Source organism: Cydia amplana, chromosome 19 (assembly GCF_948474715.1).
Source record: "Cydia amplana chromosome 19, ilCydAmpl1.1, whole genome shotgun sequence".
NCBI classification, from domain to species: domain Eukaryota; kingdom Metazoa; phylum Arthropoda; class Insecta; order Lepidoptera; family Tortricidae; genus Cydia; species Cydia amplana.
Window position 1 is genome coordinate 9,544,094 of NC_086087.1, and position 19,383 is coordinate 9,563,476.

Here is a 19,383-nt window from a genome sequence, read left to right on the forward strand (position 1 = left end):
TGCCAGAAGCAAATAAGGTATCTTGTTGCCATTATATTTGTGTCGGCACATATCAAACGTGCGAGTCCATGGAAGATATCGCATTTTGTAAGGATTTTTGTGCGTCTGATGTGCACCGACACTTTCTTTGCCAAATTCTCCTGTCCTTGGACAGTTATTAGCAGAGCTCGACGGGGGTGAGCTTTACCTTATAATTTGACAAGTCTTACGTCATATTATAAGGAAAATAGCTCACCCCCGCCGAGCTCTGGTTATTAGCGAAGTGACAAATAATTTTTATTTCTAGATTTATTGGCGGTCGTTGTAGGAGTTTTCGAGTCAGTGACGGCTGAAGGCCTATCGTTCTAGTGTTTATCGAACGTTTCGTGTACGTGCTTTTGGCAAGAGCATAGTAGATCCATGTACCCATTATATTACTGAGACTGTCCAGCCCTCCCTAGGAAAGAGTATGGAAATGATAATATCTAAGTTTAGAAATGGCGATTCCAAATTGTTACGCTGTTATTTGGCGACGTTGCCGACGCTTTGTTTGTGATTATGATGTTTTTGTTATGTCTTCCAATTGTAAACGTGCCGCAGTATTCGTAGACGAGGGTGGTTCGGGAGGGCATTTCCTATTCTACCTTATTTAAGTTTATGCACTCCATAATTAAATAATTATATATTAATAGCTGCGACGACGCGGCTCCGGCTCAATAGGACAATCCGTTTATTCTAACACTAGTTTATAGCATATTTAATATTACAGGTTTATTCGGTTACTATTGTAAAGTTAGCGTGTACATCAGTGGTGTACGCTTACCTCTCGCCGGGGCCGCACCACGTGTGTGTGACGAGTGCCGACAGAATGCTGATATTTAAATTGTGCGGTCGTGTGAGAATGAAACGCTTCTATATTAGACATTTTACGCAGTAGGGCGGGTCCGTTGGTCTCCCGGGCGCGCTGTCACGACTGTTCATAAAGCCCCGTCTCCATATCGCGCGGCAAACCATCGAACATTGGCTGAAATTTGGCTCGCGCGGCAGCCGCGCGCAACGGATACCGGGCTGCCGCGCGAGCCAACTCGATGCGCCTGGTATCCATTGCGCGCGGCTGCCGCGCGAGCCAATGTTCGATGGTTTGCCGCGCGATATGGAGACGGGGCTTTAGACGAAGCGAGTGATACATTTACCTGACCTGCGCTGGCGACTAGGTGTTTTGAGTCCGTTATGTGAATAAAACCATTCGGAATATACCTATAAACGATCTCTTAGTCGTAAGAAAATTAATACTGTTTTCTTAAAATCAATTTTACTAGGATACGATTAGACCGTCCATCGATAAAAAGCAATATTTTTAAATGCGTCAGATCAACGGAGCCCGGCCTAGTAGAGGGCATGATTAAACTATAAACTTAGTACTCCTGATCTACTTGTACGATACGTAGTTTACTAAGTTTACATAGTGGTTGAGGTAATTTTTGAATCTTATTACTCTGTGAAGAGTAAGAGTAAGAAAATTTCGAAAAATACCGTGATCATGTGAAAAAATATATTAAGGTAAAGTATGTAGTCGGAGAGTGGTTGCGCTGACCGAAAGCTACGCTTGAAGTGTAGCCATGGCATTATTAGAAGACGTAGGCCACCCGAGCCCCGCCCGAGCCAACGAACGGAAACAATAAACAACACCACAAAGAAACATATTAGATAGTCAAAATTATAATATTCATATCATTAGTTTTTACTTTAGGAACAATTTTTGCATGTAATTTATTGTAAGTTAAATTCTTTAACTATTGAACTGATATGCTTTTGCCTGAGTTAGTTTTATATCTAGGGATCTTTGTGACGGTGCGACTGGCATCGTGTTCGCTTTATTAGATTTTAATTGTTTAATGCTTTATTAAAACGTTACAAAAACGCAGGTGCTCAGCAAAGAATAGTGTAACCGACTGCCGATTGAGTTTGTAAATATAATAAAGTATTTATACGACGTTTGTACTGCGCAAGCACGCGTTTGCCTTACCGTAGTGGCAGAGGGCTCGGCGTTTGTATATAGAGAACAATAATATATGTGTAACTATTATACATAGTTGGTTACTTTTGTAAGGTGCGCGTGTGTGTACATTATATTGTGGAGGCGACGGGCCGAGCGGCCCGCTCTAGTGCTATTTTCTTTATTTAGTCCTAATAACTATTGTATTGTCAACTAAGCTTACCAGTCATGTATGTATAGACGATTGATATAATTAATTTAACGCCGATTTTAGTCATAAACATCCAAATTTAGTTTATGATATTTTAAATATATCTCGTTTTATTTTCGTCCCAAATCGCTTGTAAACATCACTGGCGTGAACAACTTGTATTATTTTATGGAAGGTTAATTAGAAAATTTAACTCACGACCTAAGCGAAGTAGATATTTAATTCATAAAATGTTTGAAAAAGACTTGCAATAATTTAATCATATTTAAACGCCGTAAACTTGTGGATCGAGTAATTATTAGGTATGGCGTTGCGCACCCTAGAGAACTTTAAAAACCTAGCCTCCCCACCTGAACTGACCAAGTAAATGACAATAATCTCTAGACACAGACTCACACCACTCGTCATCTTGACTTTACATAATAATAAGGCCAACATGGGCGAAATGTATTCCGGACTCCGGGCGAACCTCATTTAGTCACGTCAAAATTCGTCGTTTAAATTAAAATAAAGCAAAAGTAAATAGCCAATCCATGCACAGCCACTTGGCCTCTGCTTTCCATTCGTGATATATTTATGGTCGTTAGAACGCGACTAAATTCTTAAAAACATTAGAACCGAAGCACACCGGAATTGAACTGTAAAGGCCCCAGTACACAATGGGCCATCGCCGGCCACTCCAACGGACGCAGCCATGCGGTAGAATGAGATAGCAATATCACTTGCTCCCTCTAACTCATAAATAGTCTAACTCATAAGTAGTTTTTGTATCTTTGTGTTTTTTTTTTCAATACTATTGTTCTTGCGTTTTTTGTAATTCGACATTTAGAGGCTTTATACATCTCTATGTTAGTTTGATTTGATATTTACGGCTTAGTTGTATTTTATAATTATTGACGTGTTTTTTTTTGCTGTATGTAAATTCCATATTGACGTGTAAAAGTGCCCTTGTGGCCTATTTGCTGAATAAATGTTGATATTTGATATAAATGCGTCCCTTGGAGTGACCGGCAGTGGCCCATTGTGTACTGGGGCCTTAAGAAGCTGTATTTTCGCTTTGGAGCAGTAGACACGACAGGCATACGTTAGGGACGTAGTGGCTCGCTATTAGTGCTCAGCCGGAGTGCCATGCGGCAAGGACCTTTTATACCCGATATTGACACACAAATTATTATTATTATTTATTTACATGACAAATGTGAAGTCGCGAAATTCTTGGTGCATCGGCGGAAGGCGTGAGTCACAGACAATCCAACCTCTAGACATAGCATAGTCGCGCTACCCCCTCTGCCACACATACGGTAGCGTTACTCCATCTTCGAGTCAATCCCGTGCCATGATTGGTCCGTGTCTTTGAACGGACCAATCACGGCACGGGATTCGCTCACCTCGTCCCCCCGCACCCCCGTATTTTTGGCAGCATCGGTTTCATGAAAGAATTGGCCTAAGCTCAGTCTAGAGGTTGGATTGTCAGTGGCGTGAGTATAGCCGCGTAGGCTCTTTCCTGTTCAACCTCCCACCCTTAGCTGTTCTTAAATTAGACGTTTATCATCCCTCACGACTTTCAACAAATTACTAAATATTACGATATAGAAGTACCAAACTCGTAGTTAGCGATCACGTATTATTATGTACATTGTAACAAAATGTTTTTTTTTATATTTTACCATTGTATAGTCGTTTATTATCACCGATAGGTAGTTAGCAATATTTGACAGAGGTGAGACAAGGCGGGCGCGGCCGCGGCCGCCGCCGGCCGTTGTTGTTTTCATTTTATTTTTTGTTATATATTTAAATAACACAATCGACTTGTAGTTTTAATAATTATTATCATTATAATTATTATTATATTGTAATATAATCTTATTAATGAAAAAATCAAACTGAAAATAAAAAATAATAGAAAGAAATTAAATTGTGTACTCATTTTTATTCCTTTTCTTCGCCGTATCTGCAAAAAAATGTGTAAAAACAACAATGGGTTTGTCAAAAAGACGTTTAATAATATTGACAAATAATATTTTACATAATGGCTTAGATAAACATACAAAAAAAAAGGTTTGCATCTATTATCTAATAAAAGTAATTGTGCTTAAGAGTAAATAAAGAGCAAGGATTTCATTTACAGTAACAAGTAATTGCATTTAAACGTAATCTATATCAAATAAAATGCAAATTGCATTCCTGACTCATAATTTCATTATAACTTCAGGATATTTTCGTCAGTTCGGTGTGTGTGTTCTAATTCTATAATTCTTTAAAATATTTACACAGAATGGAACATAATTACCTTTAGAACACTTGGAGCAATCGCGTTAATTGACAAACTTAAGTATTGTTGAAGTACGCGAGTTGTAGGTACGTTTATTATTGTGTATGATGTTAAAAAAATAGGATCGTTCGTTCAAGTATTTACAACAGAATCCTCAGGACTAGCCACGCTCGTTTCGTTATGTTTCAAATGCATAAAGATAATGGAATAACAAGTTTAGGCTCCAAATGATAGCAATTCATATTAGTTTGCAAATTTGTTGACAACTATAAATTGTTTTGATGTTATTCACTCGCTTACTAATCAATTGATTTCAGCTTATAAAGTACTTACAACGCAAATAGTATTAGTAAGACCATAAACTATAAAGTCTATCAAAATAGCTGTTGGTAAGTATCCAAAGACTTAGAAACGTGTTAATATATGTATTTTCAAAGCAGATGGCAAAGTTTCATGGTCTTGACTTTTGAATTGTAATACAGTTCTGCTATGTAAAATTGCTACCACAAACAATTGAATTAATCCAGATTTTATAATTTCACTAGGTGGCGCTGGCGTTGTATGCTTGACAAACTATTATTATGATGAATTGATGATTCAATTGTTTGTAATGATACAGTTAGCAGCAGAAGTTACTAAGCGGGTGAGGTGGTCAAAATGATCTTGACGCGACTTTATTGTTAAGATAATAAGAGCGTGTCAAGGTAATTTTGAACAGGTAATTTAGCAACTTCTGCTGCTGAATGTACCAGAGTCTAGTTAACTGATTATTTGTAGTTATACCTATATAAAGTTCAACATTTTATATGAAGAAGTTTGTAATTACAATGGAGGTTGCACTTAGGGCGACCCCACATCTGGCGTCTTTCGGGCGTCGGCGTCGGTCAGCGCTATGGAAAATGACGTCGCTGCGCAGTTGCGTCGACGTTGCGTCGACGTTGCGTCGAGCAGGGCCATAGAGTTGTATACGCCGACGCTCGAAAGACGCTAGATGTGGGGTGGCCCTTATCAGTAGAAAGTCGCAGGGCGGTACCTTATGGCACTTGGCGCTTACGTCGCATAGCGCCGCAATAATAATAGCGCGCGGCGGCGGAGCGGCGTTAATAATAGCGTAAGCGCCAACGGCCATAAGGTACCTTTACCCGTGGGACGTCACATATAAAGTTCAACATTTTATATGAAGAAGTTTGTAATTACAATGGAGGTTGCACGAGTAGAAAGTCGCAGGGCGTTACTGGGTGGGGGAGAACTCCGTGGGCTCGAGGATGCGGCAGTGCATCTCGCGGATGAGCGGCACGGTGTATGCGACGCACTCGTCCCAGCCCGGGTTGCGCCAGGTGCGGTCGCGGGTTTCCCGCCGGGCCTGCAGGTCCTTGTAGCCTGGGAGTATTTAGATCTTTGTCAATTTAGCGGTTTTGATAGCCGAAGTTACGAAATATATCTTTAAACTCCTTTCACCCATGGTATCTAACAAACGGCAACGTTTAAAGGATCACTGTCATTGCCATTCAGCAAGGGGGCTATTCATAAATTACGTCATTTATGGGGGGGGGGGGGGTTATGGACATCGGATGATGGTAGCAAGGCGTAGAAGTCATTCGAAGCATGATTTTTGGATGATTTTATGGGGGCGGGGGGGTCAAAAATAGATGACGTAATTTATGAACAGCCCCAAGGTAATGCCACCAGTATTTTTGCTACATTTGGTCCGAGGGATAATCAGAGTGGGGGGGGGGGGGGGGGTAATATGTTATTTGTTATTTAGTTTTACTCATTCTTAGGTTTATTTTAGTTTATAATTTGTATGTTTACTTAATTGTTACATTTCTTTGATTCTAACACACTCAAGTGTCTTGGAGAATGTTATGAAATTAATATGAAGGCTTGTTTCTCAGCACAAGGGAACGGTTACTGACTAACAATATTTAAAAATGGTTTGTCTCTAGGTTACATTACACTTACACCAGATATGATGAACATTGTAAAGCCTGCCGATCTGTGAGAAGTATCCAGCGAAGGCCTCGTTCTGCGCGCGCCTGTAGGATAGGCCGCGAGCCCAGTTGTTGCCCCATTCGATCATGGTGCCTGGCTTCAGGCTGTTAAGGAAAACATACATTTATTGTGTCCAAGGCAGGATAAGCATGGAAGATATGTTTACGTTACAGGAAGAAGCACAAGTGTATATAGCGGGTGAGGTGTTCAGAATGAAACACTTTTCGGTGAAAGAAAAACATCGTGAGGAAACCGGACTAATCCCAATAAGGGCCTAGTTTACCCTCTGGGTTGGAAGGTCAGATGGCAGTCACTTTCGTAGAAACTAGTGCCCACGCAATCGCCAATTCCTGGGATTAGTTGCCAAGCGGACCTCAGGCTCCCATGAGCCGTGGCAATATGCTGCGACATCGCGAGGAAGATGATGATGCTTTGTTTAAATTATTTTGAACACCTGACCCTTAGTTACTTCTGCTCTGCAGTTCTGACGATTGAACTCAGGTTAATAATGCGTAGAGAACTGCCCAAACAACAATTAGATCTTAGCCCTAAGCAGGCTATACAATTATTTAAAAGACCTTAAAAGACATTCAATTCACATTTAACTATGTTTTGTATAGTATTGTGTAGTTATAGTACCTGTAGGACCGTATTTCATAGATGTTGCTGCGCTCACGGGGCTCTCCTGAGGGCCAGAAGCTGAAGGCGAGCAAGTACTGCAAGTGTCTCGAGCGGACGTAGCCACCACGCTCTTTTTCCAGTGCCGAGTATTCCTGGACGAATGAAAAGCTAAGATAGTTTATTTCTTTTCACACCACCTATTCGGAAAAGAGCTTTTTCTTCCCTGCTAGGAGGGATCAAAGTGGCACTTTTCACAAACTACTATTTTAGTTCATTGTGAAACTGCCTTATTGCAAAGACAGAAGGACCACTATACCACTAACAAACAGGTAAGTGTGTTGTTATGTTGTACATGATTCTTATCGACTTCTTTGATTTAGCAACATTTCAATAATGTAACTTACGAATGTTATTCTTAATACCTATTAAATTTAAATTTTCAGTCTAAAGGCTTAATTGGCTTAAAATGTTAAGCCCCGTCTCCATATCGCGCGGCAAACCATCGAACATTGGCTCGCGCGGCAGCCCGCAATGGGAGCGTTCAAGTATTACGTAACGCAATTTTTGGACATTTTTGACCCCCCCTCCCCCCTCCATGTAACGCGCCGTAACGTTTTTCTGTACCCCCCTCCCCCTAGTAAAACATTACGTAACCACCAAGTGACCATTTTTTTACCTAAAGGCTACAATTATGTGGCGTGAAGTACCGGAAAGTCGCTAAAATACCTTTGTTATTGTTTTAATCGCGTTAATATTATTAAAAACAATGTTACGTAACGCGTAGTTCAAACATCCCCTCCCGCCCCTGTAACGCATCGTAACGTTTTACAAGACCAAGAAAATAAGTTACGTAATACTTGAACGCTCCCAATGGATACCGGGCTGCCGCTCGAGCCAACTCGATGCGCCCGGTATCCATTGCGCGCGGCTGCCGCGCGAGCCAATGTTCGATGGTTTGCCGCGCATTATGGAGACGGGGCTTAACATACCATTGCCCACACTGTTAACTGTATATTGGTGGACCTTATGCCTTTTGTAATAAGGTTCACCCATATACAGTTAGGAGCGTTGCTGTTTGTACACAGATGGTGGAGTGCTTTAAACAAAACTTCTTGTAAACCATAATTACTTACAGGAGACTCCTTGAATAAAATCTTTGCTTTGTCTATCTTCTCGAAGCCTCCAGTGTAACGCCAGAGGTGCAGGGCCTGGTCCATGTCTCCGACGGACACTGTCCATGATCCTACCAACTCGCATCCTAGGTCTTCCTTGTGAGAGTGGACAAACTCTGATGAAGTTTTGCTATAACACATATTTGAGATTACATGGTATGGTTTTCATCAGATATATTGGAGTGGCCAAGGTGTTCAAGAATATCTTCATTCACCTTTTATTATCAAGATGATAAAGATATTTTTGAGCACCTTGGCCGGTTAGATATATCTAATGGCATCTGTACCAACTATGAAATTTTTAATTGTTACATATTTATCAATTTGTAGACAAACTTGTGGGCATGTTTGTTGTAACTCATTGGCATAAGGTTTAAGAATTTAATGGCTAAACCTATATGTTTATGATTATGAACCATTATTTTACACAGTTAACTGACATTTGTAAATGTTGTTTGCAATGATATAAGGTTCACCAATAGGGGGCTATTCATAAATTACGTCATTTCAAATGGGGGGAGTGGGGTCTGGACATCTGATGATGGTAGCATGACGTAGGAGGAAACCGGGTCATTCGAAGCATGATTTTTGGATGATTTTAGGGGGGGGGGAGGTCAAAACTTTATGAACAGCCCCTAACCGGTTAACCTGTCGAATCCCATGATATGACGTCACCATAAGCGTTCTGGCTCATATATGAGCCGTGGGAGCTGACAGATTAAGAGTGTTACTTGTAGAACTTAAAACATTACGCTATTAACATCCATAGCTTGCTAATTATTGCAGTTAGAGCCAGTTCAAGTCACTGCACCAACTTGGCAAGTGACAGAGTGTAGTGGCACCATAAAAATAAAATACAAAAAATATAATTGGTTTTCCACATTCTGTTACTTGAAAGATGGTTAGCCTAGCTAGATGGACTGTAGACCAATTAGCCACCATCTAACGGCCAGGCTGCTTTAGTGAAGCCATTTTTTTTTTGTTTTTGTCAAGGGTTATTTAATTATTAAAAAAAAGTGCAAATATGCATTTTTTTTCTATCAGTAGAGGATTTTCCAAAGTGCCAGCACATTTATCAAATAAAATTAACAAAAAGTCTTGTCAAAAATAGAACACTTTCTTTCATGTTTGTATTTGTTTGCATACTGAAATAAGTGACTACAAATTAAAACATTTGATTTAACAAACACATTTAGCTGTGATAGTTTTATGGCTATGGTATCTACATGGTGTAGCTATGTAATATTGGACCGTAAAGGTCAACGATCTGTTGATAACATAATGGTAAACAATTTAGTGTGTTATCGCCGCTGCTGATCTAATAATATGTATGTTCTATTTGCAGAATGTTGCATAACAGCACTATATCTTTGTTGCTAACCGCCAGCATACTACTTTTACTTATGTAAGATAGGTGGGGCATACGTACTAGTTCTTCAAATATTTATCTACGCTGTCCGGTCTAATGTTGTGCGTATGAAGCGCATATACAATCTCCTTGTCACTTAGCATACGACTGTGAGACTCCTTCGTAGGTTCTATCTTCCGCACCAACAGCTTGGACAGCCAACCATCTTCAGCATTTAGTTTTGCTCCACTGGTAGTGATCAATCTACAAAAATAACTTTCACTATACACAGATGTTCCAAATATAAACCGGGCCACTTGACATGGGCAATAGCGGAAAATACCTTGCATTCTTCGGAATTGCTGAACCCAAACTTAAAATCCTATTTACAGAATTCATTTTGAAGTAAATATGTCTCACTCCGAAGACGACAACTTGGACTTTCAGGAGGCTAGGCCGTAATCTAAACTTGTTATCAATTCAATTGACAAAATCACTTGAAGGTTATCTGAATATTTTTGGAGAAACGGCGACATCTATCGAGAATTATGAAAATGAACCCCCATGATAAAAAGTTTCCCTGGGAGCTTGCATACCATGTTACAATGTTATTTTAGGAAGAATTTCGTTTGTTTATTTGTAAAGAAAATAAAAATTAATGATAAAATCGTAAAAAAATATTTTACATCTAATTTTGGAGATAGAAAACCTAGGTGTCAGGTCCAATATGCAATAAAAAAGAACAGAGTATGTTTCCATTACGCGCAAGATACGATTCATTGGTTAAATAAACTGACTTGGAAGCATTATGCATAATTGTTATTTTTAACCTAAACTTATAGGTTTTTTAATTTTAAAATATTTTATTTAAATACTTTGATGGATTTGTAGCATTTCTAGTGATTTAAAAACCAATTTTGTATTATTTACTTTATGTTTTCTTTAACAAAGATCAACGTAAAATGGATTAACATTATAGCGTTTTTGACATTCGACTTTTTGCTTTGGCAATTGTCATTTTGTCAATTTCCAATTAGCGTTTAATCTTTTTTATATTGATAAAGAAATATAGTAAAAAGTGTAGTACGCTTCCTGCCGTGATAAGCGTCAACAAAGCCTCGTCATGGGTGAGTAGCTTTCAATAAAATCGAGAGTCATCTGCGTCGAAGTTTGATAGTTGTTTTGTAATGGTGGGCGGTGTAGCAACTAACTGTAACTGCGACTATGTTTGTTTGCGCAGCGTCCAGCGAGGTGACAAAGCTTCAGCAGCACTTGGCGCTGCTGAAGGAGGAGTACAGTAAGCTGCAGAGCCACTGTGCAGAGGTGGAGCGCAAGTATACACTTGCGGCCGCATCGGCCGGTGACTTGAGCGAGACGAGTTTCGTCGCGCGGCTGCTCATGACCGTAGCGACACTCTACGGCAGAGAAACCTATTCAGACATACAAATAAAGCTACAGAGCAAGTCTATGCCAGGTCATAAGTTTGTCTTGTGTGCCCGGTCTGATGATTGGAATGAAGAAGCATTAAAAGACCTGCAGGAGTTGGGTGAGTTTGTTTAATTGCTTATAACATTTAGAAAGCTTATTTCATTTTAATTTTCAAGTTGTTATTTGTAGAAAATAGGGTATAACTATCAAAAAACTTTTATTTTGTACATTGTTGTCTCTATTAATCCATTAAATAAATAAAATGAAAGAGTATGGTCAAAATTTTCAGTGTGTTTAAAGTACATGTCAATATCATAAAAATACAAAATGTATTATTTTATTGCCTTGTATCTTAGTTTTGTTGTGACTCATCAATGATAATACATTTTCAGACTGGTCAGTGCTCCCGGACGATGTCGGTGCAGCGCTGCTCAAATGGCTTTACACAGATGTGGTGGACCTGACTCGGGGAGACATGTTTGCACTTCAGCTCATGAAGTCCGCAGCCAACTTCAAGCTTAATGGTTTGGTGGGAAAGTGTGAACAGGCCCTTATTGCCAGTGTGGGAGTCAGGTAAGGATTCTTAAATGGACCTGTTTTTATTGTTACATTGTTTACATCTTGAGAACTTTATATTGAATTGGGTACTTTCCTCTACTTAAAATAAATTCTTTCACACCATGTAGGTATGGAATAAAGCACCAGTTAGTTATTAGGAAAACATAGATAGCCATTATTTTTGAATACTATTTCTATTTAATAAATTGGATTGAAATATAAAAAGTAGGTGAGTTGGCCGTGACGCCACTACACACGTTTTCATATAAATTCCATATTAGAAAATCGTTTTGACAGTTCTAAAAAAGAAGCTGATTTGACTAGTAGGAAATATGCTATGAAATAAAGTTAATTCATTGAGTTGATTAATGTATCCTTCCTTTCTAAAAGTAGGTTACAAATGTTGCTCAAATTGTATCAAATTATTATTGAATACTACTAGAGTCCCTCTAAGCTAACTTTACACCAACTTGAAAATAACAAAGTAGGAAGTGTCAGTATTTACATCATTATTTTCATAGAAATTTGACATTAGTGATGACTTTGCCACACACTGTCATTACAAATGCCCTAGTACAGAATTTGCTTGGTCTGACTCTTGAACTTATCACACCAGAGTAAAAAAAATATTAATACTAATTATTATCAAATAAAGAAATATTAGGTCTTCTAATATTATCAGGCTACTGTTAGATTTGTGGAAGAGCCCTTGAGATACTAGACAAAGAGAAGAGACATACCCCCTATTCATAAAACTTTACGAGCCTGATTTAGTTATAGGTTATAGGTATTCGCGGGCTTGGTTTCCGCAACTCGACGTCATATTATTGCGCCTATTTTGCGTGATGGGTTGGCGGCCTATTCCTGCCAACCCAGCTCTACCAGGAAGCCTAGCAGACCCTTGACGTTGCCGACGACTTCTGGGAGCGACCCCGGTGAGCCGAGGTGTTGTGCCCGGTATTCTGCCACCCCTGGGCATTCGAGAATGACGTGGGCGGCTGTCTCCTCTGCCTCCATGCACGCCCTGCAGAGGGGGCTATCTGTAACAGGTAGGGTTAGTAGGTGTTTGTTAAATGAGGCGTGGCCGGTTATGGCCCCAGCTATAAGCCGGAGCTGTGGTCTCTTCAGTTGTCGCAGCCTCCGTGACAGATTGGGGTTGAGTGTCGGGAGAGCTTCCTTCGCCTGCCTGCAGGTGCCTAGGTTAGACCAGTATTGTTGGTGTTTTACCTTGGTGTTATGTCGCAGCATGTTCCGGAGCCAGGCAAATGGCAGAGGTATAATTGGCTCAGGTCCTGCCACCTTCAGTTCCGAGCCACCTCTCGCCAGGATGTCGGCTGCATCGTTACCTCGTGAGTTGCTGTGTCCTTTGATCCACTGCAGAGTTACGCCATTGGTGGTACATACCTCTGACAGAGCTTTGTGGCATTCGTAAATTAGCCCTGAAGTGAGAGTATAACTTTGTAGAGCTTGCAGTACTGATCGACTATCAGAGAGTATGCGGATGGGGTAGTCCATTACTTCCCTTGAGACGATTGCGTGTGCTGCCATTATGATGCCCATACATTCCGCCTGGAAGACTGTGTTATGGGCACCAAGTGGTGTTGAGATGTGTATGTTTAGGTCCTCTGAGAAAACCCCAGCGCCAGTGCCTGACCTTGTCTTTGATCCGTCCGTGAAGATTCTCAGCTCCCTTGGGTTGAGTCCTTCATGGGGTTCTTCATGTAATTGTATTTTGTATTTCTTGTCGAAGACGAACTGCTTGGGTATCCTGTCAGTCACCGCTTCTATGAGCGGTTCCCTACCTATGGCCTCGTAGAGGATTTCGGTGTGTGGCACCCTAGGCGGTCTCCAGAGATTACATTTTTTAAGACGTACCGCCGCAGCTAGCGCTTCCTGTTGTATAAAGAGGTGCAGCGGCGGCAGGCCCAGTAAGGCTTCCAGGGCCGCGGTTGGTGTTGTCCTCATGCAGCCCGTTGTCGCCATACAGGCCAGCCTCTGGAGTCGTTGTAGTTTAGCCTCTACTGTGGATAGTTTGGTGCGTGGCCACCATACTATCGCTCCGTAGCTTATTATTGGTCTTATAACTGCCTGGTAAAGCCATAGAGTTAGCCTGGGAGTTAATCCCCAGGTTCTACCCACCATTCTACGACATTGCCAGAACGCGACTGTAGCTTTGTCAATTTTGCCATTTAAGTGATTACTCCAATTTAGCTTGTTGTCAAGTATTACCCCTAAATACTTTACCTCTGCAGATAGTTGGAGTTCTGTATTGAACAGTTTGGGAAGGCGGTAGTTTCCCAAATTGCGTTTGTTGGTGAACATTACCAGCTCCGTCTTGTGGGGATTGACTGTGAGTTCGTTGTTGATGCACCAGCGCTCCACGATGGCTAGTGCAGAGCGGGTAACGTCGCATACCGTACCTGTGTGGTTGCCGCTCGTTAGTATCACTATATCGTCAGCATAGCCGATTGTGTAGTAGTGATTGTTGTTTAGTGTTGAGATTAGGTCGTTCACTACTAGGTTCCATAGAAGTGGCGATAGAACGCCCCCTTGGGGGCATCCCTTTGCCACTGATGCCTGCTGTGTCTCGCCTGTCCCAAGTTTTATGACCCTCTGGCTCAACATGTTGTTTATCCACTGCCTGATTTAGTTAAATTTATAGCGTTTTTTTTTTTGTAATTCGACATTTAGAGACTTTATACATCTCTATGTAATACTTTAGTTTGAATTTATATTTGCGGCTTAGAAAGTTGTATTTTATAATTGTTGATGTGTTTTTTTTGCTGTATGTAAATTCCATGTTGACATGCAAAAGTGCCCTTGTGGCCTATTTGCTGAATAAATGTAGATATTGATATTGAAATTTTGTTTTATCCCTTTCTTACAAAAGGTAAGTAAAAATGACAGATAAAGACAAACAATTCATAGCTAATCCAGGCCAGTAACTCGTTTATGAATAACGCCAATAATAAATATCCCAATACTTGTTTTATTACAGGACTTGTGTGAAGTTCTACTCTGCCGCTGATGAGATTGGGGCATCAGCTCTCAAAGAACATTGTTCTGGACTTATTTCTGCTCACTGGGATGATCTCACAGGTAATATCTTATCTTCAGAACAGTAAATCATTTTTTTATGATAATTTGTCCTGTTCTTATAAGAGGATGAAGATCACATATTTTATAGAACTGTAGTAATTCCAACAACACCATTATAAAATAAAAACCGGCCAAGTGCGAGTCGGACTCGCGTTCCAAGTGTTCCGTACATTAAGTCCGACTCACGCTTGACTGCACATTTATAATAGGTTTTTCTGTCATCTATAGGTAAAGAACTATTTTATGTATTTTTTTCAAACTTTTAGACCTAGTAGTTTCGGAGATAAGGGGGGGGAATGGTCATATTTTGCCTATTTTCTTGAATAACTGCTAAAGTATTAATCCTAAAATTATAAAAAAAAAATATTTGAAATCCTTACAATAAGTTCTTTCATGTACATTTCAGTTATGTAACGCGATATAGTCTGAAAAACTTAATTTTTTAATTTTCTCATTTCCCCCCCCCAAAAATGGCCTCCATATTTAAAATTCATTTATTTACATTACACGTCCATCTTTGGGTCACAAACTTACATATGTGTGCCAAATTTCAACTTAATTGGTCTAGTACTTTCGGAGAAAATAGGCTGTGACAGACGGACGGACAGACAGACGCACGAGTGATCCTATTAGGGTTCCGTTTTTTCCTTTTGAGGTACGGAACCCTAAAAACAGCATTCATATTGTAGTTCCAACCAAGTGCTGGCAGCAAATGATGTCAACACCATACTATAATATATTGAGAATCAAATAAATGCCTGTTTGCAGTTGAGTTATGGTATTGTTAGATAAACTTCCCAATTTTTGTCATGACATGTGCCATTTCATGTCAGAGGCCTTATTGGGCTGACATCCTCTAGCTAGGCAAAGGCTCTATAATATTTGTTCAAGTAAACAAGAGTTAAAATAAACGTTAACAATAAATTTCCTGTTGGAACTTACTTTAATTACAACAGTGATGTTGGCGTGTATCTAATGTAGTTCGTACCTACATAGAGTTCTTATATGTACCAAACTCTGGCTATATAGAAGTAGTATTCTAAGACAGATGTCACATTTACTTGTATGTTATTCTCTTCTGAACGTTTGTCTGTGCGGATGCACAATACATTTTGGGAACATTAACTATGTTATTTTATTGAGTAGTCTACGGCAGCCATACTCTAAGTGTGTTCCGCGGAACCCTAGGATTCCGCGACACCCCTTCAGGGGTTCCGCAAGAATTTAGAACACTGCTTTAGTCGGCAAATTTTACTATGCCGCCACCGTATTGTAGGGTTCCATCAAGTATTTCGCTTTCCAAAAGGGTTCCGTCAAAAAAAAAGATTGAGAACCGCTGGTCTACGGTATATCCAACATTTCCCAGGCGAAGACTTCGCTCACATGTCGTCCGCCCTGCTGTACCGCATGCTGAAGAGCAAGACGCCGCAGCCGCTGCACGGCGCCGTCCGGCTGCTGCGGGAAGACGTGGTCTTCCTGTGCCTCGTCGAGAACCACGCCAATGTAAGTACACTCTTTTTTTAGGGTTCCGTACCCAAAGGGTAAAAACGGGACCCTATTACTAAGACTCCGCTGTCCGTCCGTCCGTCTGTCACCAGGCTGTATCTCATGAACCGTGGTAGCTAGACAGTTGAAATTTTCACAGATGATGTATTTCTGTTGCCGCTATAACAACTAAAAACAAAATAAAATAAAGATTTAAGTGGGGCTCCCATACAACAAACGTGATTTTTGACCGAAGTTAAGCAACGTCGGGCGGGGTCAGTACTTGGATGGGTGACCGTTTTTTTGCGTTTTTTTTTTTTGCTTGTTTTGCTCTATTTTTTGTTGATGGTGCGGAACCCTCCGTGCGCGAGTCCGACTCGCACTTGGCCGGTTTTATTTATATTATAAATGGGCTTACTCATGGCCACAGACTAGCCGAGCCGAATACGTGGCCTACGATGGAGCGAGCCTGCCCAGAAGGTGCTTGTTCACCCTTAATTTGATTACACTCTGTTTTACCAAGCTTCAACTCCGTATCAACCGCTTTTTGACGTTACGTTGACAATCAACGCCGTCTAGGAAACCATGCCATCTTGTTTACATAGACCATCATTCACCGCTGTATTGCGGCCGCTATATGACGGCACCGCTTTAGGAGGAAACCAGAACTTTAGAACGCCATTTGACTTTAATCCTTATTTTTTCACTGATATGTGTTAATTTGTAAGGATATGGCGCCATCGTTCGAAAAATTGCACCATACCTTTGGCCTATGCTCGGCTAGATGGCGTTAATTTCGATATTTGATGATGATGATGATGCTCTCCTGACCGATTTCGGCCACAGCGACTGTGTGCTCTGGAGTAGGCAATTTTTAACTGGTGTTATTAGAGTGTAGCTGATCCACTCTCTGGTGCGCCCTTAGTAGCCCCGGCTAGATGGCGTTAATTTCAATATTTACATTTACAACATGCCAATCGCTAACGCTCCGTAGCGAACGAAACGCAACTGTCACTGTCACACTAATATGGAAGAGTGATAGAGAGGCACAAAGACAATTATTTAACAAAAATGAGGTTTAAAACTTCACATAACACACAAAAAATCTATCGCTATCACTACATGATGTCGCCATGATCAAATCAAACCTTGAAACTAGCATGGAAGAAAACAAATATTTTTAAGGGGTATGCGAAAGTAAAATTAATAAATGACGTGAAAAATAGCCAAAATGTGGACTTAATAACTGGCTGAACAACCAGAAATATATATTTTTATATCCTATAAAATGAAAAATAAACACGTTTGTTTATATTTTTAATGTTATTTTTATACAATTTAATATTAGCACTAGCCTTTGGTATATATTTTAGTTAGGTAGTAATAAAATAATAAATGCGAAAGTAGGAATGTCACATGACCAATCCTTATATACAGGCAGTGGCGGTACCTAAAATAACATTTTATTTTATAAATAATTATACATAGAGCTTTGTATTTCACTTCATTACCTATGCTTGACAATCACTATAGCTAATACAAAGGTGTCGTTATTGAATCATTTTTTTAGAACTGTCTTCTAATATAGATAAATAATATACATCTCACACTCGCACGATGGGACGATATAGATAAAGCTTATAGTTCGTTTTTTTAGCATTAGAAAGAAGGTAAGCGATCTTGACATGTCTTTTAATTGAAAAACGCTTTTTAAAAATCAGTAACTATTACTTATGAAAGCAGAAGAATATAAATGATCGTATTAGATTAATAACTGTTACATATTTGCCATTATTTATTTTTAAAACGTGTTTTTCAATAAAAAGACACGTTATTTCTAATGTTAAAAAAACGAACCATAGTACAAAATATATCATGCGAGTCACGCATGTAAGTACAGTCAGCAACAGAAGTAGCTAAGCGGGCGATGTGTTCAAAATTACCTTGCTCGCTTTTGTTCTCTTAACAATATAGTCGCGTCAAGATCATTTTGAACACCTGGCCCGCTTAGCAACTTCTGGTGCTGACTGTACATTCTACAACCCTATTTACATAATTTAGTTATTATCTAGATTTGCACGAAGTCAAGGACTTAAAGCCCATATAAATTCATGCATAATGTACGAGTATATAATACAACTACTCTGAACACCAAGATATTAAAATAATTAATCTAGTATTCAAAGTTAGAAATAGTAAACTGACTTCTTGAGATGACCGCGTTATCTCATAAGTCTTATACTTTTTAGGACTTACACTAGTTTTATTAAGGGCCACCACACACTAGCGTCTCCCGGGCGTCGGCGTCTAGTCAACTCTATGGCTGCTGCTCGACGCAACGTTGGCGCAACTGCGCCGCGACGTCTTTTTCCAAGCGCAGATTAGACGCCGACGCTCAAAAGACGCTAGTGTGGGGTGGCACTTGCTTGACACAATCTTATTTTTACATAAATACGCCTGAATTAGATAATAACTTTTCATATCTCATTCGTCTTAATTTTGGATATCAGTAGTATAAAACTGCTCATCAACATTATTTTTATTTTGTTATATATGTATTTTTTACATTGGATATTGTTAACATAAATATAAAATCCACGGTAAGGCATACATACGATTGACCAATAATAATATTTAATACACTTAAAACCTTGTCAAACGAGATAAAAATAGCATGCCAATTATTTAGTTTAGTGCTTTGCCATTGAGAGCTCGTTTACGCCTAGGTACTTAACTTTTAAAGTCGAGACCTTGTATTTTAAGATCCGTGCTAGTAATCTTCCCACATTATATTATTTATTCTACTATAAAAAGTTTAAAAGCACAATAAGTATCATACTTCATACATCATACATTCTTCGAACGAATATATTTATTATTTATAACACTTAAAACTACTGGCACCTTATCCTTACCCGTATTTAATACAGTTTTAGAATAGGTATTAAATGCTTCGAGTATAGTATTATTTTTAATTTTATCAATGCTCTTGTGTTCTGGACTTCTGGTACAGATGTAGTGCATAATTCTTTTCCATCGTATGTTCACGGAAACGTACGACCGTGTCTTGCTATTTCAGTCAGTCTCGGTACAAAAAGTACTGAGGTTGACTGAAGCAGCATGACAAAGTATACGAACGTTTCCGAAAAAAATCGATGGAAAAAAATTATGCACTACATCTGTAATAGTTTATAATCATACAGTATACTTTATCTAGATTTG

General features: G+C 39.6%; 2 protein-coding genes across 2 annotated transcripts in view; one reads left to right on the forward strand and one right to left on the reverse strand.

The window, feature by feature from the left end:
* Nucleotides 1-5,684: 5,684 nt before the first annotated feature.
* LOC134657051 (protein NipSnap) lies at nucleotides 5,685-10,140 on the reverse strand. Its single transcript, XM_063512605.1, has 6 exons — nucleotides 9,935-10,140; nucleotides 9,673-9,855; nucleotides 8,205-8,373; nucleotides 7,090-7,223; nucleotides 6,421-6,554; nucleotides 5,685-5,838 (listed from the first exon to the last, which is right to left on the reverse strand). Exons 1-6 carry the CDS (start codon nucleotides 9,988-9,990, stop codon nucleotides 5,690-5,692), a joined length of 825 nt encoding a protein of 274 aa, XP_063368675.1. The 5' UTR covers nucleotides 9,991-10,140; the 3' UTR covers nucleotides 5,685-5,689.
* Nucleotides 10,141-10,815: 675 nt separating this feature from the next.
* Nucleotides 10,816-19,383, forward strand: part of LOC134656981 (rabankyrin-5) — a 97,759-nt gene continuing 89,191 nt past the window's right edge. Inside the window, exons 1-4 of the mRNA XM_063512546.1 lie at nucleotides 10,816-11,137; nucleotides 11,412-11,592; nucleotides 14,576-14,676; nucleotides 16,043-16,179. Of these exons, the coding sequence (XP_063368616.1) occupies nucleotides 10,816-11,137; nucleotides 11,412-11,592; nucleotides 14,576-14,676; nucleotides 16,043-16,179 (741 nt within the window). The remainder of the gene's footprint in view (nucleotides 11,138-11,411; nucleotides 11,593-14,575; nucleotides 14,677-16,042; nucleotides 16,180-19,383) is intronic.

Excerpts from the sequence above, each read along its gene's own strand:
- LOC134657051 (XM_063512605.1), bottom strand. The coding sequence starts at position 9,990 with ATGAATTCTGTAAATAGGATTTTAAGTTTGGGTTCAGCAATTCCGAAG. Across the intron at positions 7,224-8,204 it reads TTTTATTCAAGGAGTCTCCT|GAATACTCGGCACTGGAAAA; the intron begins GTAAGTAATTAT and ends TCATTCGTCCAG. Across the intron at positions 6,555-7,089 it reads TATGAAATACGGTCCTACAG|CCTGAAGCCAGGCACCATGA; the intron begins GTACTATAACTA and ends TTTCCTTAACAG.